General features: G+C 42.2%; 1 protein-coding gene across 23 annotated transcripts in view; it reads left to right on the top strand.

Annotated features, from left to right (window-relative positions):
• Positions 1-22,706, top strand: part of plecb (plectin b) — a 130,545-nt gene that overhangs the window by 100,290 nt on the left and 7,549 nt on the right. For 18 of the 23 annotated variants that reach the window (XM_034611698.1, XM_034611697.1, XM_034611696.1 and 15 more), the window contains 27 exons: positions 964-1,130; positions 4,930-5,045; positions 5,440-5,543; positions 6,365-6,484; positions 7,354-7,449; positions 7,558-7,685; positions 9,418-9,511; positions 9,681-9,835; positions 9,952-10,270; positions 10,354-10,431; positions 10,584-10,745; positions 10,845-10,949; positions 11,049-11,144; positions 11,262-11,387; positions 11,525-11,677; positions 11,798-11,952; positions 12,706-12,832; positions 13,211-13,394; positions 13,502-13,525; positions 14,086-14,243; positions 14,969-15,147; positions 15,224-15,362; positions 15,515-15,871; positions 16,142-16,225; positions 16,345-16,449; positions 16,603-16,701; positions 18,590-21,943. In XM_034611698.1, the coding sequence (XP_034467589.1) occupies positions 964-1,130; positions 4,930-5,045; positions 5,440-5,543; positions 6,365-6,484; positions 7,354-7,449; positions 7,558-7,685; positions 9,418-9,511; positions 9,681-9,835; positions 9,952-10,270; positions 10,354-10,431; positions 10,584-10,745; positions 10,845-10,949; positions 11,049-11,144; positions 11,262-11,387; positions 11,525-11,677; positions 11,798-11,952; positions 12,706-12,832; positions 13,211-13,394; positions 13,502-13,525; positions 14,086-14,243; positions 14,969-15,147; positions 15,224-15,362; positions 15,515-15,871; positions 16,142-16,225; positions 16,345-16,449; positions 16,603-16,701; positions 18,590-21,943 (6,984 nt within the window). The remainder of the gene's footprint in view (positions 1-963; positions 1,131-4,929; positions 5,046-5,439; positions 5,544-6,364; positions 6,485-7,353; positions 7,450-7,557; positions 7,686-9,417; positions 9,512-9,680; positions 9,836-9,951; positions 10,271-10,353; positions 10,432-10,583; positions 10,746-10,844; positions 10,950-11,048; positions 11,145-11,261; positions 11,388-11,524; positions 11,678-11,797; positions 11,953-12,705; positions 12,833-13,210; positions 13,395-13,501; positions 13,526-14,085; positions 14,244-14,968; positions 15,148-15,223; positions 15,363-15,514; positions 15,872-16,141; positions 16,226-16,344; positions 16,450-16,602; positions 16,702-18,589; positions 21,944-22,706) is intronic. The other 5 variants (XM_034611699.1, XM_034611694.1, XM_034611690.1 and 2 more) reach the window with 2 other exon arrangements.

Raw genomic sequence — 22,706 nt, 5'->3', positions numbered from 1 at the left:
GCAGAAGCCACTGGGCATCAGCCTCATAAACAGGGGCACACCCATTAATGTCAGATGATACAGGTGGAGTTTGTGGAAAGGTGGCACATAGAGGAAAGAATGGTGTGGTTTGGTGAAGGTACCATTGTTCCCCGTAGATAAAGAGAGGGTTAGCTGGGTGGTGGTTACTGGTGAGTCACAGAGATGAAAGCGGAGAGAAGAGTTTTCCCTCTTGTCGTGTCATGCAGTGTTAAATCCTACAATACGATAACCCCAAATTTACTGAAATACATTCACGATGCAGCAACAGTGTGTCTGAGTGCAAACAGTTTGGAACGATCTGCAGGGATCTGTTAGAGCGAAAGAGATTCGAGGGAGAGCATCGCAAAATCTGAGCATGAAATGAGTAAATAATACTCTCAAAATGAGAGAGACTGAATGTAAGTAAATAAGGATATCTTGAATAGAGATAGGAAATAAACTCCATATGACTTCCGGGGGGTGGGGGTCCAGTTCTTCCTCAGCTTTTCATGCTCATGCCGAGAGAAAACAAACAAGGACTAGCACTCGCACACGAGTACACATTCACTTACACACACATACTAAATGGAAAACCCGATGGCTATGACTCATCCTTGCTGTTCCTAAATTCCCCCGAATGGAATCCGGATGCCACAACCACAGTTTGCATTCTCCCAGACAGAAATCCTGCTGCAGCCAACGAGCCAAATCAGAAGCAGCTTGAAGCCCCCTATAGCTCAGCAAATATCTAAAACTCTAATCAAGTGAAGGGATGATTAGTGTCTTCATTGCTCTAGGACTAAATGAACCCCTTGGTGTCAAGTAATTCACTTTAATTCAGGGGAATCCAGTAATTCACATCTTTTGGTTTCCTCTAATGACAAATTTTTTCCACATTTCTTTAGTATACATCTCCAAACTCTTTGTCCCTGTTTGTGTTGACACTCGTTTATATCTTCTCAGATCGCAGACATCCAGATAAACGGCCAATCAGAGGACATGACAGCCAAGGAGAAGCTGCTGCTCTGGTCTCAGAGGATGACTGACGGCTACCAGGGCATCCGCTGCGACAACTTCACCACCAGCTGGAGGGACGGAAAGCTCTTCAACGCCGTCATACACAAACACTGGTGAGCGTGGCCAGTTTGTTGCTAGTAAATAGCCCCCCCAGTCGGGCTGCCACTTCTTTACAAAAATCCGGGAATTTGTTCAAATATATTTGATTGGTATCGTGATTGTCCACTTGGAGTAGATCTGCTCGCCAGCAACTTCCATTTTCATACAAAATGATGAAACCTTTCTGCCTTAATTTATAGGTTAAGAGGGCATGCAGGTGAAGCTGTGCTGCATCATTGAATATGAACTTTTCCCATTTGAATGAATGTTGGAATTGTGTATAAAAAGTGCCAGCCCTACCTCTCAGTGATTAACAACATTAGCCAAAGCTCATATCGTACGCCCTATTTCAGCTGCTTTACCCTGCCTACTCTTCCTGCTTCCACTGCAAACCACTTCGCAGCCCACCACCTCCCTTCATACTGAATCGGACCTAATAGATGAGTTGTCATTGATGACTGCTCTGTTCTGTTCCGGGGTCTTTTAGCTGCTGCTCTCCCTGCCTCACTTTGCATGAAGGCCTTTGGAAGGTTAGGGAGGTGTGCTCTATACCTTTGGCTTCCCACATATGCACGTGGAAGGGCAGGGAGTTCTCAGAACAGAGCCAACTTAATTTGAAAGAATGTGGTCTCGACTGAAATGCCTGCTGCAGGTCACTGCACTAACATGCGCCCACCCATCCTGTAATGGAGTGCAGAAAGTCAACGTATGCCTTATTCCTCAGAACACATGCACACGCACATATTGATATATATCCCTAATTATGCAGGAATTCATATCTACTTTTTTAGATAAGACCAGTAACGTTGATGCCTGTCATGACACATCACCATCCGTACATACCATTGAACATGGAGTGCAGTGCAGCAGGAGTTCAACCTTGTCACATTTTATGATGCCAGTTTGAACTCGCTCTGTAATTAATTCTACTCTCAGTAAGATGTATTCACTCCTTAAATAAGTTTGGACATAATATCTATGAACTGACATTTATATTATTATATCTTATTCATATTAATGGAAAGATCATCAGCAGTATGATATACAGCAGTAAAGCTTTATTTATCCACTCAGGTTAAAACATTGATATTTCTGCTCTACTCAGGCTTCAAAACAACTTCTTGTGACCCATTTTCAAGTTAACATACCTGACGCTACTTGTCTCATTTTGCTGTAATGAAAAGTGTCTTCATGCCTCTCTGAACATCTGATGCCTTTAGGCGAGAAATATCACTGAGACGCACTGACTATGACTAATAAGGATCATCTTCTGGTGCCATGTCAAGATGATAAATCCTCTATTAAATATGATTAGCGAATAAAATAGTTAGAAGCCTAGTATTAAAAAGTAAAAACCTGATTAATCCACTGTTCAGCATTACGTATCCTAAAAGCTGCTGTGTTCAATCAGTTCTTAGGGATTCCTTTGTGTGTGATTGCCTCATGGGAAATGAGTGTGCATCTATTTCTCAGGAAGATTTGTCAATACAATTCACCATTGCTTTTCTTTATTAATGAGTCTGGAGAGCAACCTGGAGAAAAGTGGTATTAGATGAGAGAAAACAAAACGCTCAGTATGATGTATGTCTTTATAGCTATTATGGGTTGAGAGAAAGAGATACCTGCAGGGGCAAGTTTCCTGAAACCTGAGCGTGTACCGGCAACCTTTTACATTTTTTTGAGTCACCGGAGGCTGGATTAACCTTTCATAAATACCAGGGGTGTGGTGTTTGGGGCGGTACTGTAGCACTCAATGTCTGCTACATTAAAAGTGTGGCATTGCGTCGTTCCTTGGACTTCAGGGTATCCCTTTGCAGAATAGGCATTAAACTGAGAGTGTCTAGGTTTTAGGTTTGGGAAGCTTTACAAATTAAACTCAGAAAGCAACAGTTGAATTTAGTCTGTTAAAAAAGGAGGCAGTAGCTTGACTGCACCACTAGGAGGCTTCTCCACCTCTGCAGCCCTGCAGAAGGATTGACAGGATCTTCACACGATGACCACCTGAGAAAACGCATATGGATTTACATGCTGCCATTAATCCATCAAAAGATCTGGTTCAGTTTACGCCTACAGCTGAAGAATAAGCTTTTTACCGTCCCACTGGACGAGGACCAGATTTTAAGATGCTCAGTTTAAGGAAGAAGACTAAAAAGAAAAAGGGAAGCGTGGGCTTCACCGGCAGCGTGTCAGGATCTGTCAGAGATGTGGAGAACCGGGTGATCATGCTGTGTGAGGATATCCCATCAGAGGGATCCTCCTGGGACTCAGGGTGGGGGTCACACAGCTCAAGGGCTCACTCTAGCAGCGGGGAACTGGGCCACGGATGGAGGTCTCTCAGCTCTCATGGAAGAGAGACCCAGAGCATGAGCAGCTCCCCTCGGCCAGCGATGAGGTCCTCTGTTCAGGAAATCCACCCTGTGGAGACTTCTCCCGTTTATGGACAAAATGCAGACCGGCCCACTACTTGCATCAGACAGTTGTATGGATCTGCTCTTACTGTTTCTCTGTACACAGACTGTGTTTGCCTGCTAAATATAAGTTAAAATTGATGATGCATATAAAACTGCCATAAATTATGAGATTATGTTTTAATTACATCAATATATACATACATTTGTGATGCATTCAGTTTGCACTCTGCAGACGTGAATCTTTGCCTCCGCTGGGAGTCAAGCTATGACTGGCTGCTGACTAAAAGTGTGTCAGCTGGGATTATGTTAGCTGCTCTAATTTGTATTCCACCTATAGATGAATCTGACACAGGGGTGGGCAAACTTTTTGACTCGCGGGCCACAATGGGTTCTAAAATTTGACAGAGGGGCCGGGCCAGGAACAGATGGATGGAGTGTTTGTGTGAACTAATATAAATGACATGTAAAAATGTCATGTTATGACATGTTAGAGCAGCCACGCAGGCTGTGTGTCGGAGATTTGGCTCCAACCTCGCTGCAGCAACACATCATCACTTTCAGTTTCAGTGGGAACAGTGTTGTTGATCTCCCATTTTTGCCAGTGCATCCAAGTCTGGAGTTATTTTGGTTGTGGCAATTCTCAGGATAGATCTGAGGTGCTGATCCGTTAACTTTGATCTGTGACGGGCTTTGTTGGCGTTCATGACGCTGAATGTCTGCTCACACACATAAGTAAGTCGAGCCAAACAAAGTCAGCATCTTCTGTGCAGTCCTCCGGAGGTTTGGAAACGTGGCTCTGTTAAGTGAAGCATAAAAGTCATTCAGTTTAACAGAGTTGAACTTCTCCTTTAGGACGGAGTCAGACTGAAGATCTATCAGTTCCAACTGCAGCTCCTGTGGTGCTGTTTCAGGGTCTTGTGGCAGGGGACAGGACACCAGCTGAAGTGTCCTGTCCCCTGCCACAAGACCCAAGTGTTTTTCGAAATCAGAGAACCTATGGCAGAATTCTCCGTGCAGGTCCTCAAGTGATTTGCTGTATTTGCGCCATCTAATGGGGAAATGGGGGCATTACAGGAGAAAGGTAAAATTTAATTTAATAATAATAATATTTGGACAAGTTCGGGGGCCGTACTTTGCCCATGTCAGAGTCTGACATCTGCCCGAGTCAAATAGCCAGAGGACAAAAAAATGCAGGGGCTAGTACAGATTTGTCAGAAGGTGAACCGGTGGGCTCTGCTAACGCTTACACAGAAAACCAGCTGCTGCAAATATATTGAGTATCAAACAATCTGAGTGAGCTGGCCTGCACAGAGTGGGTCAATGTGTGTTATATCTAATCCATATCTAATATGTAAGGTTAACTCCCCCCTCTGACCACCACCACATTTTTGTGTTCCTCTAGTCCCAGACTCATCGACATGGGCAAAGTGTACCGACAGAACAACGTGGAGAACCTGGAACAGGCCTTCAATGTGGCTGAGAGAGAGATGGGAGTGACCCGTCTCCTGGACCCTGAGGGTAAGCCTGGCCCAAAATCATTGTCAACAGACACACCACACTGAAAAATATGGCAAAAAGAAAAAAAATGCAACAATAAATTATATTGCAATTATTTTGAAATATATTGTGATTTCACTGAAAGAAATCTTTGAAATCATTTAAAAATGACAATGTGGTTTTAGCTGATGTCTGTACCAAACAAGCATGTTCCCTTAAATCTGGAGAATATGAAAAAAAGCCTCTGAGATTTAGATATTACACTTGGCAAGTGTGTAATTTGAATCGATCAATGTTCAGCCTCGGTGTTATTCAGCCATTTTAGTGTGTTAAGATACAAAATTTCTACTGCCTGTGATTCATTTTCAATGTGAAATAACGAGATGGCATAATATTTTTCATCTTATCTTGTCAGATGTGGATGTCTCTCACCCTGATGAGAAATCCATCATCACCTACGTATCATCCTTGTATGATGCCATGCCTCGACCTGATGTACATGACGGCGCCAGAGGGAGTGTGAGTGTGATGTTTTGTGTTGTGGCTTGTGACTCTGCTTATATGGAAAGACGCTTATTTTGGGAGTGTTTTCCAATCCTACCAATGTTTCAAAGAGAAAAGAGGGGTCTTGTGAAAAGTCTTGTGAAACCAAGTATCTTGAAATTAGCAGCCTGTGGTGTTTACACTGCAGACGCCAAAGGGTCTGGCCCATATTATATCTGTTCACATAAAACTTAATCTAAATCAGTTTTTACAAATCAATGGCATTTTGGGCATTTAAGCTCTCACCATTGTGACCACACTGCAAATGCAAAATCCCCATAAAAAGACAATGGCAGCTAGTTGCCATTAGCCAGTCAACACTGTGACTTGTGAAGATGAGATAATAATACAGTGTCATGGATGGATACCATCTTCCTCCATCTGTTTTTGTTGTTTGTTGTGTACCAAGTGTAAATGTTGTCAGGTTACAATGTTGACTAAATACAACCTGTTTCCCAAACACATTTAATGACAGGTGTAAACGGGGTCTTAAGCTAAAGTAAAATACTGTCTGTAATAATTTACCTGACAAATATGGGTGTGACTGCCCACAGACTGAATTGGAGACACATGCTTCTGCCTGTCCGTCTCCCACCATTGTCTTCTCTCTCCCCCACTCCCTCCATCATCAACGTCTTCCCTGCTCTCTGTCCGTTCACACAAGACCCAGATTGTTGCTACCTAATTGAGTTTGGCGTGGTGTGTGAGGGATCGAACATGGAGACGCCGAAGAAGAATAGTGCTTCTGTCTGTGCTGTCCTAACCATCAGCTGTCTTTTCTGCTGTGTTGGCTGCAGGAGCTGGAGCTGCGCTGGCAGGAGTACTACGAGCTGGTGACGATTCTGCAGCAGTGGATCCGCCACCATATCATGATTTTTGAGGAAAGGAAGTTCCCCACCAGCTATGAGGAGATAGAGGTGAGCCAATATGCTGATGACATGTGACTATTATGGCTCTGGGCAAGAGAATAGTTTTTGTTATGAGTATTGTTGAGGTTACACAGTCCCTAAAATGAAAAAATAATGTTTATGTTGTAAAAGTACGATCAAATAAGTATTGTGAGACCTTTTGGTGGTCATCCATTGTTAGAACGAGAATGCACTCGCTGTAGATAATGTCAGGCTTTGGGCAGGCAGAATAAACTGTATTTACAGACATTGTTGAAATGTAGGTGGGGCAGAGCTGGCGCTGAAAATGCAGCCAAAGGGCGAATAATGTCGGACCTAATCCTCAGGAGAATTACCCCTGTGCCACTCCCTGTCAGGGCTACGGAACAAAAGCAAGCCCTGACTTCAGTATTTTTCTTTATTGTCTCTGAAGTCAAATTATCATCAGCGTCAGTGCTTCTTTAAAAAAACCATCAAAGCAAAGTCCGGTAAGAAATCAAGTCTTTTCTCTGGTGACCTGAGCAGGGACGATATTGGATTCATTACAAGAGTTCAATTTAATTTACACCGGTCATGGGAAAGCATGAATGCTGTTTGCAGAGGATTTAACATCGGTGTAAGTGAGCCATTAGAACTGTAGTGTGATGTGCTGAATAGACTCATCCAGTTTGGGAAATTAGGATTCCACAGTGATGTAACAGTACATACAGAACACAGCCCTGAAACAGCAACATAATGATGTGTCCTGAATTCACATAAAGTCAAGGTTTCACTCTGTGTACTTAAGTGATGGTAAATTCTTATCTTACGTATTAATAACGTATTAAGTATCAAATGAACAAAAAGGAAAATATAAATTCTGAATATAAAATATACATTTTGTGCCATTTGTCCTTCAGCTTCTGTGGCGTCAGTTCTTGAAGTTCAAAGAGACTGAGCTGCCGGTGAAGGAGACCGACAAGAGCCGGTCCAAACACATCTACCAGACCTTTGAGGCAAGCTGAATCAAACTCCAGATTCTTTTGTGTTACATTGTATTCTGTTGTCTAATCATATCGACATGTGCATAATGACTTATGTGTTATACTTCCACCTGCTTGCAGAGTGCTGTGCAGAGTGGTCAGGTGAAGGTCCCCCCGAGCTACCATCCTATTGATGTGGAGAAGGAATGGGGTCGACTCCATGTTGCCATCCTTGAGAGAGAGCGGCTGCTGAGAACAGAGTTTGAGAGGTGAGGACCAAGACAGATACTGATTGTCCCAATTAGATTGATTAGAATAAACTCCTTGAGATATACCATCTACTTTTCAATATGATATAATATAAGTGTAAACTGTGATCAGTAGGTGTAGGTGGACAAAAATACAAAAAACATATTGTAAGTCACTTTGGATAAAAGCGTCAACTAACTGATATGTAATGTACAAAAATGAAACATTACAGAAATAAAGAAGTCAGGCGTCAGACTGCATAATATAGGTTAGGAGATATCTTCCAATATGGTTGATTTATATAACATTGATGACAAAAGCAGGAGACAAATGTGAACTATGCAATGAAAACATACAATATCTTTTTTTGTCTTTATTCCTTAAAGATTATAGAGAAACCAAACGGTTTCCACAAAAATGTATTGTATGTGTAGAGATAACATTACATTTTGATTTTATTCACGTTTTTTCATAATATTGTTTTTACCCCACAACACAATTGTTACAAGTTACGTTGGAAAAGCAACTGTCCAGTGTTAGTAACATGAGTACATTTACTATTTTTGACCAAAATGTCTCAACTGTGAAAATTATTTTATTATGATATGTTCTTAATCGCAGACTCATTGCATCATTTCCCTATTTTGACAGAAAACAGACAAACTAATGACGTCATTGTCGCAGGATTATGACGTTTTAAATGTTTATTCGACACAAATTAGTATTAATACTTTAGATAATTAAAATATGTTGGATGACCATCTTTAAATATAAAAATAATCTTGTTTTGTGGCAGTTTGTTCTGTGATGAGCTGCTCTGCTTGTATTTACATGTGTATGACACGTCGGGCTGTTCATGCTGCCCTCACTCCTCATTTCTCTGTCACGAGCGCAATGCATGGTGGTATATATTGCTTGGTTTCTGACCATTGGTCCTAATTATTTTATTATGATGCATTATGGGAAACAGTTAGTGCACTATGTAGGGTATAATAATTTTCACTAATCATTCGGACACCACTACAAAATGGCGAACTCACTAAATAGTGGACTACATAATGATCGGGGAGTGATTTCGGACACAGCCCGAGTGAAAGACTCTTGCTTGTTGTTTGTGGTGGGTTGAAATAAAAAGACAGAGCAAAGCTCCTCATGATTGGACACAGAAAGATATAATTAGGTCGGATGAAACACGAGATGAATTTTATATTCTAATTCTTAAACCAGTGTTATGTCATGTCTAGCAAACAGGATGGTTAGTGTCACAAGATAGCTGGGTCATCTAACTGCCTTGTTTATGGTCCTGAGACGTGGAATGACTGAACGAGCTGACTGACCATCTTTGTCAGGGAAAAAAAGAGATTTTTATCTTACTCTGAGTTTTTTTTAAAAAACGCAATGGGAGTTTGAGATGAACCCTCGGTCGTAGTAGCTGGAGCTTTAATTGAGATATGGCATTTGTGACAGACCCTTGTAGATTAGGGTATTTGCTGAAACGCAGATGTCCGTAAGTGTTTCGACTGATGTCTGATATCTGAATGTGAGCTTCAGCTTCTGCTCGTCTAACATGTGATGTAACAGGTTTTTGGTTCTGCCAAGGATTATTATTATTATTATTATTTGTACAAAATAATGTCTTTTAAATCAAAATGCTGAATGACAAACTATTATATAATCTATTCTGTTTTGCTGGAACCTTAAAATAGTCTTTGAAAGATTATGACAATGGTGTTTGTATTTTATTTAATTCAGACTTGAGAGACTCCAGAGGATTGTCAGTAAAGTCCAGATGGAGTCTGGGTTGTGTGATGAGCAACTCAGCCACTTGGAGACCCTGCTGCAGACGGTGAGTCCTAGTCAGGTCTAACATTAGAAATACTACACTTTGATATGACTTCACAAAGTTACAAAGAGTTCAAACAGGCATTAATGTGTCACTGTAACAACCTTTTGATTTGATTATGATTTCAAAAGAAGGTGAAAGTTGATATTTGTACTGTCTTCCATCCCTTCAGGACATTCGTCTGGTGAATGCAGGGAAATCAGCTAAGCACACGGTAGAGGTGGAGAGGGAGCTGGACAAGGCAGACAATATGATCCGCCTGCTCTTCAATGATGTACAGATACTCAAGGATGGGCGCCACCCTCAGGCTGAACAGATGTACCGCAAGTGGGTGCTCCGTGTATTACTTTCAAGTGACCTTTTAGTACAATGACTTTTACACAAAGGACATCTGTCAAGCACATGAAGACCATAATGAAAGATGTGTCTTTTGATGTCCACAGGGTCTATCGCATCCACGAGCGCCTGGTCAACCTGCGCAGTGATAACAACCTTCGCCTGAAGTCCTCTGTGAGCTTATCTCATGTTAGCAAGATGAGCTCCCAGCAGTCCACCATGAAGGTGCGGCCAGAGTTGGACGATGTGACTCTGCGCTACGTTAAAGACCTGCTAGCCTGGGTGGAGGAGAACCAGCGGCGCATTGATGATGCAGAGTGGGGATCTGATCTTGCCTCAGTGGAGTCCCAGCTGGGCAGCCACAGAGGCCTGAACCAGACTGTGGAGGACTTCCGATCCAAGATTGAACGGGCCAGGGCTGACGAGGTAGTGCCCTTATGAGATCACATATTGTCCAGAGTGCTTTCTATTTTGAAATTAAACATTGTTGCATCGTTCATGTTCTTCAGAGCCAGCTGTCTCCTGTCAGCAAGGTCGCATACAGAGAATACCTGGGTAAACTGGACCTGCAGTATGCCAAACTACTGGTGAATATTTTCAGATTTCTCATTTTTCCGGGGCTGATATTTAGATTTAGGTATAACACATGTACATGATTTAACTTGTAGTTGTGCGATGGCTATTTAAGTAAAGTTTTTTTATATCTGTGTCCAACTGTTTTTTGTTTTCTTTCTTTCAGAACTCTTCCAAGTCCCGCCTGAGGAACCTGGATTTACTCCACTCCTTTGTCAGCTCCTCCACCAAGGAACTGATGTGGTTAAATGAAAAAGAGGAGGAGGATGTCAACTTCGACTGGAGTGACAGAAACACCAACATGACTGCTAAGAAAGACAACTACTCTGTGAGTTTTCAGGAATTATTTCTCTAATATTAAATAATTTGATGAATACGCATTTGTCATCCGAAGGTCGTGATTTACTTTTCCATTTCAATTCTTCAGGGGCTCATGCGAGAGCTGGAGCTGAGGGAGAAGAAGGTCAATGATATCCAGACTTTGGGAGACAAACTTGTCAGGGATGGACATCCTGGCAAGAAGACAGTTGAGGTAATTCCTCCTCACCCCATTACACCGTAAAGATTCACAGCATATAAAAGCATCTCAGTGAGTCCCCAACTTATTTGCCGTCTTCTTTGTCCATGCCAGGCCTTCACCGCTGCCCTGCAGACTCAGTGGAGTTGGCTCCTTCAGCTGTGCTGCTGTATTGAGGCTCATCTCAAAGAAAACACAGCCTACTACCAGGTATGGAACAGGGACATTCATTGGAATTCCATTGGATCCACAGTAAACATGCATCAACATTCCCACAACTGAGATTCAAATTCTATTTCCCTGATGGTGATGGTCTTTTTTCTACAGTTCTTTGCCGACGTAAAGGAGGCTCAGGACAAGTTGAAGAAAATGCAAGAGACCATGAAAAAGAAATACAGCTGCGACCGCTCTACAACCGCCACACGCCTGGAGGACCTGCTGCAGGACGCTGTGGTAAGTGATGAATCAAATACAAATATAGATAGGGTTGTTGATTCAAAATGCAGAATTATCCTGCTGCTCATGTTTAACATCAGAAATGTCTTTATTATTTTAGTCTTATTTAGTTTTACTTCATTTCTTCGCAACAGGAAGAGAAGGAGGAGCTGAATGAATTCAAGACCATGGTGACCGGCCTGAACAAGAGAGCCAAGTCCATCATCCAGCTGAAACCACGCAACCCCACAACCCCCATCAAAGGCAAAACGCCCATTCAGGCTGTCTGTGACTTCAAGCAACAAGAGGTGAGAGCACCTACTAACCACTCCCTACTTACTTATAATCATTCACAGCCCAGAGAGGTCGTGTTAGCCGGACTATGTTTTCTTCAAGGTGTATATCTCAACTCTTGGTTTCTGTTTCAGATCACTGTCCATAAAGGAGATGAGTGTGCTCTCCTCAACAACTCCCAGCCCTTCAAGTGGAAGGTCCTGAACCGCTCAGGACACGAGGCGGTGGTGCCCTCTGTCTGCTTCATGGTACCTCCAGTCAACAAGGACGCTGTGGACAGTGTGTCCAGGTGAGAACATAGTAAAAGTAGAATGGCAGGCAGTAGAGCGCATACCTCCACCAACAGCCCCCTTAAGTGGAATCAAATTAAGATTATTTTCATCAGGATCCATGACTTATTCCCTGTGAAAATGGTTAAAAATGTTAAAGAAAGTTAAAAGAAAATCCTGGATCTGAACCAAACTTTATTGGGTTGATCCTGATCCAGACCACATCCTTCCACCAAGTTTTGCGGAAATCTGTTCAGTTGTTTTTGGGTAATCTTGCTTACAAACAAACAGACAGAGGTGAAAACATAACCTAGCTTACTCTTGCAGCTGTTAGACACTGTCATTCATTCCATCTGCCAGAATACCACCTCTGTAGGTTTACTAGTAGTTGTACTAATCCAGCAATTATGATACCTATAGTGACATTGAACTGTTAGGTTGATTTATAGTTTTGCACATATATATATATATATATATATATATATATATATATATAGTGCACACTGCACACACTGTATTTTGTTTCCCAAGACTCTGAAGGAGCAGGGTTTGTTAGACATGTGGTCTTATGATCGTACAACTGCTGCCTCAGAGGATTTGATTAGTCGTCTTGTGACTTTTTAGAGACACCAAATGCAAATTGCTAACAAGTTAAGGAAGAAAAATGCCCTTCAACACAGATTATCCAATATCTGACACCTCATGCTGAGTAAATTCTATTGTGTCAATTGTTTCTTAATTCCTCCACTTTTTACATTCCTCTCCTCCTCCAGTCTGGACGGGGGTCACCAGCAGATGGTGTCCATGTGGCAGATGCTCCACGTTGACATGAAGAGCATGCTGTCCTGGCAGTACATGATGAGAGACTTCACACAGATTCGATCCTGGAACATCACCATAGTGAGGACTAACACCATTATACACTAATCCACACATTGACCTGAAGGTGCAACATAAAGGTTTCAGTAAAATATAGTATCTAACTGGAAAAAAACAAATACAACCTGAACCTCAGTCCTACTTTACTGAGATAACTAGATTGCACCCACCTCATGTAATTATGGATTTGTGTTGAATTCATAACTACAGGATCATTTGTTTCCACTGGAAGAGAACACCCTTAAGCATTTATTTGTTTTTAAAATAAATATATACAGTATATTCAAGATCATAAAAAGGAGCCTGGCTCCCTGCAAATAAATCAAAATACAGCATCACCCTCTTCACACTGTGAACTCCTGCCTCTATATCCTATCCTATTTTCTTCCTTCTGTGCAGTTAAAGACCATGAAAACAGAGGAATACAGGCTGATGATGAGGAACCTGGAGCTGCACTACCAGGACTACATGCGTGACAGCCAGGACTCACAGCTCTTTGGCCCTGACGACCGCATGCAGATCGAGGGAGACTACACCATGTCCACCCAGCATTTCGACAACCTGCTTCGCTCCATGGAGAAAGGTAGGAATGATTTCCCTACACCACACGTCAGCTTTTCATTATTCCTGTATATATAAAGTAGGTACATTAGGTTTTTAGAAACTTCATGATGTCAATTCACCTTTCAGGACAAATGGATGTTAGGCTCAAAGGTGAGTGATTTAAAGCAAGTCACAGCCGAAGCTCACCAAGCTCGTGTGTGTACAGGCTTTGAGCTTTAGTTGAGATGTTTGAATTTTAGATTAGAGTCCTGTGTGACTGCATGTGGTTTTGCAGGCTGCTTTTCTGGCAGATCTGCACCAAATAGAACCCATGTGTTGTGTGTTAGGCTACAATATGTTGTGCTTTTTGTCATGCAGCCACCTAATACATGATAGTGTGATTACTTTGGGAGAAAATACCCTCTATATACTGTGCTTGTAAAGGAATATGGAGCTGTGTGCGTTTGAGACACAACACATGACCAGCTGCATGTACGATCGAGCTTAAATGCACTGCAGTGGAACATTGCAATATGTTTACAGAAAAAAAAAGAAAAACATCCAAATTACACATAAATATCAAATCCTAAACATGACATCGTACCATGTCCTGTCAGCAAAACTTATTGTCTGCATTCTTGAACTTACCAGGCATTCAAGCTCACCTCTAGGTATCAATAGACTTCAGTGTGTTCCTGTGGTTCTAAACCAATGTGTGTGCTACTGCACAGGTCAAAAGAACGAGTCTCTGTGTAAGAACTACATCTCTGAGATCAAGGACCTGCGTCTGCACATCGAGGAATGTGAGGCTAAGACTGTGGCTCGCATACGCAAACCCCTGGAGAAGGAGCCTCTGAAGGAATGCGTTCGGAAGACAACAGAGCAGAAGGTAATGCAGCTTCATTTACTGCAATGTGTTTAAACAGCAATATGACATGAAGAAAATAGTATCCATGTCATATTAACTTTGAGAAATTAGAACAATTATCATAAAAGATACATAACCAGCAGAGACAGGGGAGCTTCTACCAGCCTCTCCTCTGTGTTAGACATGGCAGGAATCTGCTGGGTTGCCGGTAGACTTGTTTTCTTATTAAGGTGAGGATACAGAGGAAAACACCCACGACCTGATCCTCTGGAGCTCAGTGATCCTCGAGGCAAAACAAAACCCTTAAAGAAAAAAGAAAGACAAGCTGAAGTACAGAAATGAAAGTGAAATGAAAATTTAATAAAGGTGTAGTTGATGAGCGATGAAAGTGAGCGTGAACTGTGTGTGTGCAAATACAGCAGAGAATCGCAGCTGTTTGGAGATCTTGAATTTGCACGCTGTTCAGTGAGAGTTGCAGATTGTAAGCCTGCAGGCCTCCTTCCTACTGAGGCTGCACTCGTTCCCGCTGAGACCAAACCCATTAAAGTCAGAGCAGTGCTGCTGGCCGATCCAGAGAATCACTACACATGTTTATTAAAGTTGTAAGGTTTCCCCCAGCATATTTGAAGTATTTTCTTTTGGAATCTGGTCCTCAGCACAGAAAATGTCCTAGTTTATGTTAAAACTCAATCAGGTTGACACTGTCTAAATATTGTTAACTCTTGTTGTGTTCCTCTGTGATACAGAAAGTGCAGGTGGAGCTTGATGGCCTCAAGAAGGATCTGGACAAAGTAACTGTGAGGACACAGGACGTCTTGTCCTCCCCTCAGCAGTCTGCCTCAGCTCCTGTGCTGCGCTCAGAGCTCGACCTCACTGTGCAGAAGATGGACCATGCCCACATGCTCTCCTCCGTTTATCTTGACAAGTGAGTCCTCCGCCCCTCACTCTTCAGAGGAAATGGGTCTGTGTCGTACTTATGTAATCATTGTTTCTTGTCCCAGGCTGAAGACTGTGGATATGGTCATCCGTAACACACAGGGCGCTGAGGGAGTTCTCAAGCAGTATGAGGACTGCCTGCGTGAGGTTCACACTGTGCCCAGTGACGTCAAGGAAGTAGAGAATTACAGATCCAAGCTGAAGGTACACTGCATACGATTCTTTTACCAGCTCTCAGTTCTCAGACATTTTAAATTCATGATTGTGAATGAAATCCAGTTCAGCCTCATCATTTCTGGTGATCATGCTTGCTCACCGCTGACCCTGTATTTATTTTTGGTTGAATCTTCCTACAGAAAATGCGGGTTGAGGCCGAGAGTGAACAGCCAGTGTTTGATTCCCTGGAGGAGGAGCTGAAGAAAGCGTCCGCTGTGAGCGACAAGATGTACCGTGTGCACAGCGAGCGGGACACCGAGCTGGACCACTACCGCCAACTTCTGTCCGGCCTCCAGGACCGCTGGAAGGCTGTGTTCACCCAGGTCGACCTACGCCAGAGGGAGCTGGAGCAGCTCGGCCGCCAGCTAGGCTACTATCGCGAGAGCTACGATTGGCTGATCAGCTGGATTGCCGACGCCAAGCAAAGGCAGGAGAAGATCCAGGCCGTGTCCATCACTGAATGCAAAACTCTGAAAGAGCAGCTTGCCCAGGAAAAGGTATTCATATTTTATTTCTGATTCTGACTCTCATTGTCTGACTCTTGCCGATGACGAATATTATCGTCACATTTCACTGATCCAGCTGCATTTAACAAACAGCTAATGAAACAGTGACTTCTGGGTTCGACATATCAGACAATTAATTATCAAAATCGAGTTTGGACCATGGCCTCTTTTTTTGACTTGGGGTTCTTAATTGAGAATAGAAAAAAATGAATGAATGATAGACAGATTCACGTGTCTTATTTGAATTCTTTTTCATAACAGAAACTGCTGGAGGAGATTGAGAAGAACAAAGACAGTGTTGATGAGTGTCAAAATTATGCTAAAGCATACATTGATACAATCAAGGTGAGTATTATAGGACAAAGGTCTGCATTAACTGTTGGAAATATTCTATTACGGAGCATTTATTAAAAGTGTCTGTTGCATAACTGATGTATGGAGACTGTTTTTTATTCATCCAATAGGACTACGAACTCCAACTGGTCGCCTACAAAGCTCAGGTGGAGCCTCTTACTTCTCCCTTAAAGAAAACCAAAATGGATTCCGCTTCTGACAACATTATTCAGGAGGTATGATCCTTCAAAACCATTTTAGTTCCAGTTTCTAGAAAATACTGAATATTCAAATAAAGGACAACATACCTTTCTCTGCAGGAGCCCTACGGCGTGCAATACACTGATCATTTCAAATGTCTAAGTGCTGTTTGTTTCTCCCTGTATTAGTATGTAACACTGAGGACCAGGTACAGTGAGCTGATGACTCTGACGAGTCAGTACATCAAGTTCATCACCGACACGCAGCGCCGCTTGGAGGACGAGGAGGTGCGTGACATCAGGCCAAGGATCCCAAACAAACTAAATTCTAACATTAAGCTAACCAATCAACCAAATAATCGACCGACCGTCTTACAAACAAGTTTCCCGCCGATCACCGAAACGCATGAATGCACGCACTTTTCTCTGTGTGTCTTACACACACACACATATCCACACATGACATTGATGTACGGGTGACAAAACCATTCCTTTGCACTGGTTATGCATGAAACATTGGCATGCTGTAGCTGAACAAGTATTTTTGGAGCATATTATACACTGGCAGTAGTGGTCATGTGAAGACTTAAGGTTTGTAAAAAGAGAAAGGAATATATATTACATACAAATGTGATTCATGAGGATTGAGTGAAGTAAAAGTTTCAGTTGGAAGCCACTGACATCATGACTCTCAATGTCTTAAACTAGAATGAACAAATACAACACAGTGTATGTTCAGAAATCCATGATCTACTCCAATTCCATTCATTGTGTGTGTTGTGCAATTGTAGATTCAAAACAAGGGGTTCTTTCTTTCACTTCTTTCGTTTTTTTTCTATTCTTCCTTCACCCACTGGCTTCTTTATTTTAAAGACAATCTAAACTAGGACTCTGTCGTTTCTCACTGGTTATCATGGTCTTCAGCTCTCTTCTTTTTCTAAATTAACACACGTTTACGGTTTTACGTTATATTCTAACCCTAATGTTTTTTTCGTTTCTTTGCTTCTCTTAACTGCTTGCCAGTGCTTTGCCATGATGAACGCTTTACTTGTTTCAGCATTAAAGAGGTAAATTATTTGATAGTATTTCTGTGCTGTTCGTCCATTCCCTCTGTCACTAACATCTGTGTCACATTCTTGTCTTTCCATTCCATTTTCTTGCTTTCACTTCAGCATTATGTAGAATTAATGCAAATATCTATCGTGTCTCCACATCACTAACACCCTTACTCAAGATTTATGCATAGTCAGCCTAATTAACTTAATTTACAGTGCTTCCTAAACTTACTGCAGTCATAAGCTAGATTTGAACTAACAGTGACATCGTCTGAACCTCTTATCCTTGACTTTTTCTTTCCTTTTCATTCCACTTTGTGATTAGAGAGAACCCCCTAGTGCATGGAATGAAATAAAAAAACAAAACACTAAGTGAATGGTGTGAATAATGCTCATATCGTTAAGCACTTGGTCTTTATTTTAAAAGAAAGAATGAATTATATTACAAATTGCACACAATAGGTTTATTGTTCGATTGTATTGCAATCTATAGTAACACAAACAACACAACAAGTGAAATAGAATCTTGACAATACCATTACCAATACTACATATTAAACATATTTACATCAAACATAAAAGTATTTCGATATTGATTATAAAATAAATGTGTAGAAAGTCTAACTGCACACACAAGATAACAGGAATATAGCTGTCAACTAAATATTTTTGAAATTTAAGCATTTAAGTAACAATGTAGACTTTGATATATTGGTATCATTCATTATGCAATTTTTAAAAACTTGATGCTACAGCTACAGTTGCATGCCATATGATTTTCTTGCTGTGTGTTGTGAAGTGATATTTTGTTTCCATACATTATTGATCCATTTTTTCCCCTGAATTGTCTTGAATTATTTCTATTGCATCATTAATTACCATAACTGTGATGATTGTGCATCTAATTTGCATCTAGTGATTGATGTTTGAGCTAATTTTTAACATTAACATTGCCTGGGTAATACAGTACATTAAATTGCTCCAGTGTGATTAAGCTGTGATTACTATAGTAATTACAACTTAAAGCCACACTGTTTAGAGCTGATTAGTGTAAAGTGTTACCTTTAACCTGTCATGCTTGTTTATAATCCTTTCTTTACCATTTGCTTCCACTAATGCAGAAAGCTGCAGTGAAACTCAAAGCGGAAGAGCAGAAAAAAATGGCCAAGATGCAGGCCGAGTTAGACAAACAGAAGCAGTTAGCCGAAGGTCACGCAAAGGCCATTGCCAAAGCTGAGAAAGAGGCTCAGGAGCTGAAGCTCAAAATGCAGCAGGAAGTAAGCAGGAGAGAAACTGCTGCTGTAGATGCAGAAAAACAAAAACACAACATCCAGCTGGAACTGCATGAGCTCAAAAACATGTCAGAGCAGCAGATCAATGACAAAAGTCAACAAGTGGATGACGCTCTCCAAAGCAGGCTCAAGATTGAAGAGGAAATCCACCTTATTAGGATTCAGCTGGAGACAACAGTACATCAAAAATCGACTGCAGAATCTGAGCTCAAGCAACTTCGTGACAGGGCAGCTGAGGCTGAGAAACTCAGGAAGGCTGCCCAAGAGGAAGCTGAGAAGCTCCGCAAACAAGTCAAGGAAGAGACCCAGAAAAAGCGCATGGCAGAGGAGGAACTCCAACTGAAATCTGAAGCAGAGAAGGAAGCTGCCAGGCAAAAGCAAATAGCCCTGGAAGACCTTGAAAACCTAAGGAGGCAGGCCGAGGAGGCTGAAAGGCAGGTGAAGCAAGCAGAAATAGAAAAGGCAAGACAAATCCAGGTGGCTCAGGAGGTAGCCCAGAAGACTGCTGCCACTGAGCTCCAAAGCAAACACCACTCCTTTGTGGAAAAGACCTCAAAGTTAGAGGAATCACTCAAACAGGAGCATGGTGCTGTCCTTCAGCTGCAACAACAAGCAGCACATCTTAAGAGACAGCAGGAAGATGCAGAAGATGCCAGGGAAGAGGCCGAAAAAGAGCTTGAAAAATGGAGGCAGAAAGCAAATGAGGCCCTCCGTCTGAGACTCCAGGCTGAGGAAGAAGCTCACAAAAAGAGCCTTGCTCAAGAGGACGCTGAAAAACAGAAAGACGAGGCTGAGCGTGAGGCGAAGAAGAGAGCCAAAGCTGAAGACTCAGCCCTGAAGCAGAAGGACATGGCCGAAAAAGAACTGGAGAGGCAGAGAAAGATTGCTGAGAGCACAGCTCAACAAAAACTCACTGCAGAACAAGAACTGATTCGACTTAGGGCAGACTTTGACAATGCAGAACAGCAGAGATCCCTCCTTGAAGATGAACTCTACCGCCTAAAGAATGAAGTTGTTGCAGCTCAACAACAGAGGAAACTGCTGGAGGATGAACTGGCCAAAGTGAGGAGTGAAATGGATATACTCATTCACCTCAAGTCAAAGGCAGAAAAGGAGACCATGTCCAACACAGAGAAGAGCAAACAACTTCTTGAGGCTGAAGCCGCCAAGATGAAGGACCTGGCTGACGAGGCAAGCAAGCTTAGAGCCATTTCAGAGGAGGCCAAGCACCAGAGACAAGTTGCTGAGGAAGAGGCTGCTCGTCAGAGAGCAGAGGCTGAGAGAATTCTCAAAGAGAAGCTGGCTGCAATAAGTGACGCTACCCGTTTAAGAACCGAAGCTGAAATTGCCCTGAAAGAGAAGGACGCAGAAAACGAGAGACTCCGGCGACATGCTGAGGATGAGGCTTACCAGAGGAAAGCTCTGGAAGACCAGGCCAACCAGCACAAGCAAGAGATTGAGGAAAAAATTATTCAACTCAAGAAATCATCTGATACTGAAATGGAAAGACAAAAGGCCATAGTGGATGACACACTCAAACAGAGGCGGGTTGTAGAGGAAGAGATCAGAATTCTTAAGCTCAATTTTGAGAAGGCTTCATCAGGAAAACTTGACCTGGAGCTAGAGCTAAACAAACTGAAAAACATTGCAGAGGAAACTCAGCAAAGCAAGCTCAGAGCAGAGGAGGAGGCAGAGAAACTAAGACAGCTTGCCCTTGAGGAGGAGAGGAGGAGGAGGGAAGCAGAGGAGAAGGTTAAGAAGATTACAGCTGCTGAAGAAGAGGCAGGCAGACAACGCAAGGCAGCCCAGGATGAGCTGGATCGTCTGAAAAAGAAAGCAGAAGTAGCCAGAAAGCAGAAAGATGAGGCTGACGAAGAAGCTGAAAAACAGATTGTCGCAGCCCAACAAGCGTCCTTGAAATGCAATGCAGCTGAGCAGCAAGTTCAAAGTGTCCTTGCTCAACAGAAGGAAGACAGCATCACGCAAAAGAAGCTTAAGGATGAGTATGAGAAAGCCAAGAAGCTTGCCAAGGAGGCAGAGGCTGCTAGGGAGAAGGCAGAAAGAGAGGCGGCTCTCTTTCGTCAGCAAGCAGAAGAAGCAGAACGGCAAAAAGCAGCTGCTGAGCAAGAAGCTGCAATCCAAGCCAAAGCTCAAGAGGATGCTGAGAGATTGAGGAAGGAGGCGGAATTTGAAGCTGCCAAACGAGCACAAGCAGAAACTGCAGCACTCAAGCAGAAGCAACATGCCGACGCTGAAATGGCTAAGCACAAAAAATTGGCAGAGCAAACATTAAAGCAGAAGTTCCAAGTGGAGCAAGAGCTCACAAAGGTTAAACTTCAGCTTGATGAAACTGATAATCAGAAATCTGTCCTGGATGACGAGCTGCAGCGCTTGAAAGATGAGGTTGATGACGCTGTCAAACAAAGGGGCCAGGTGGAGGAGGAGTTGTTCAAAGTCAAGGTTCAGATGGAGGAACTTCTCAAACTAAAAATCAGAATTGAGGAGGAAAATCAGCGCCTCATCAAGAAAGACAAAGATAACTCACAAAAATTCCTTGAAGAAGAGGCTGAAAATATGAAACATCTCGCAGAGGACGCTGCTAGACTTAGTGTAGAAGCCAAAGAGGCTGCATACTTAAGACAGATTGCAGAAGATGATCTAAATCAGCAAAGAGCTCTTGGAGAGAAAATGCTCAAAGAGAAAATGCAGGCCATACAAGAGGCATCTAAACTTAAAGCTGAGGCAGAGATGCTCCAAAGGCAGAAGGACTTGGCTCAAGAGCAGGCACAAAGGTTGCTGGAGGATAAACAACTAATGCAGCAGCGTCTGGAAGAGGAAACTGAGGAGTACCAGAAATCCCTTGAAGCAGAAAGGAAAAGGCAATTGGAGATCATAGCTGAAGCTGAAAAACTCAAGCTTCAGGTTTCTCAGCTCAGTGAAGCCCAGGCCAAAGCTGAAGAGGAGGCAAAGAAATTCAGGAAACAAGCTGACACAATTGCTGCTCGTCTTCATGAGACTGAAATAGCCACCAGAGAGAAAATGACAGTCGTGGAAAAAATGGCGGTCGACAAACTTAATACCAGTAAAGAGGCTGAGGATTTACGAAAAGCAATCGCAGACCTAGAGAAGGAGAAGTCTAGACTGAAAAAGGATGCTGAAGAACTTCAATATAAGTCCAAAGAGGTATTGTGTCAAAAATGGCATAACAAAGCAGCTTATGTCATTGTGAATTCTATCAGAAAACTATCACTCTTTTTCCTTTAATTTCTCTATATCTTTCTCTGATTTTACTAATCATGAAATCAAATCTTTGATTTTAAATATGATTGAAATTTAATTTATTTACAGTGCACTGTGCTCATGCAAATCACATCTTGAATGCCCCCTCATACCCTGGAATGTTTCCTCATTTTAAGACATGCTTCATATTTCTTTCAGTTTCAGAACTCCATTGCAGTTTACTAAAAAATAAATGAACCCTTCATTATTTACAATAGGGTAAAATGGCTGAAAACTATGACAAACCTCAACCAATTTAGTAAAAAGTCTAAACATATGCTGAATCATTTACCAAAGAATCTCCATACATGTAGAGCCTCTCCACTCAGAGGGGCATTCCTTCAATGTTTCACTATTTCTTCACATTTCTGGTCCCATTGCTTTGAAATCCAGAGATAATCTTTTTGTGATTTTTCTGAACTGAACCAAATATTTTTTACATATTTTCTAAGTTCTGTGAATTAGTTGAAGTCCAGTGCGACCTCTCGATAGGCAGAGCTGCCAACAAGTTGTAGGAATGTCGGGCCTGGATCTAGAAGTGGGCTGGGGTGGGCAATGCCCACCCAAATTTCTACTCTGCCCACCCAATTGGTCAGCTTTATTATGTGCCATTTCAATCTGCCAATCACTTTTATCTCATTCGCCCAGATGACACCTGCATCATTAA

Source organism: Hippoglossus hippoglossus, chromosome 16 (genome assembly GCF_009819705.1).
Source record: "Hippoglossus hippoglossus isolate fHipHip1 chromosome 16, fHipHip1.pri, whole genome shotgun sequence".
In the NCBI taxonomy this organism is placed as follows: domain Eukaryota; kingdom Metazoa; phylum Chordata; class Actinopteri; order Pleuronectiformes; family Pleuronectidae; genus Hippoglossus; species Hippoglossus hippoglossus.
The sequence above is the reverse complement of the archived record's forward strand: the minus strand, read 5'-3'. Positions and strand labels throughout refer to the sequence as shown.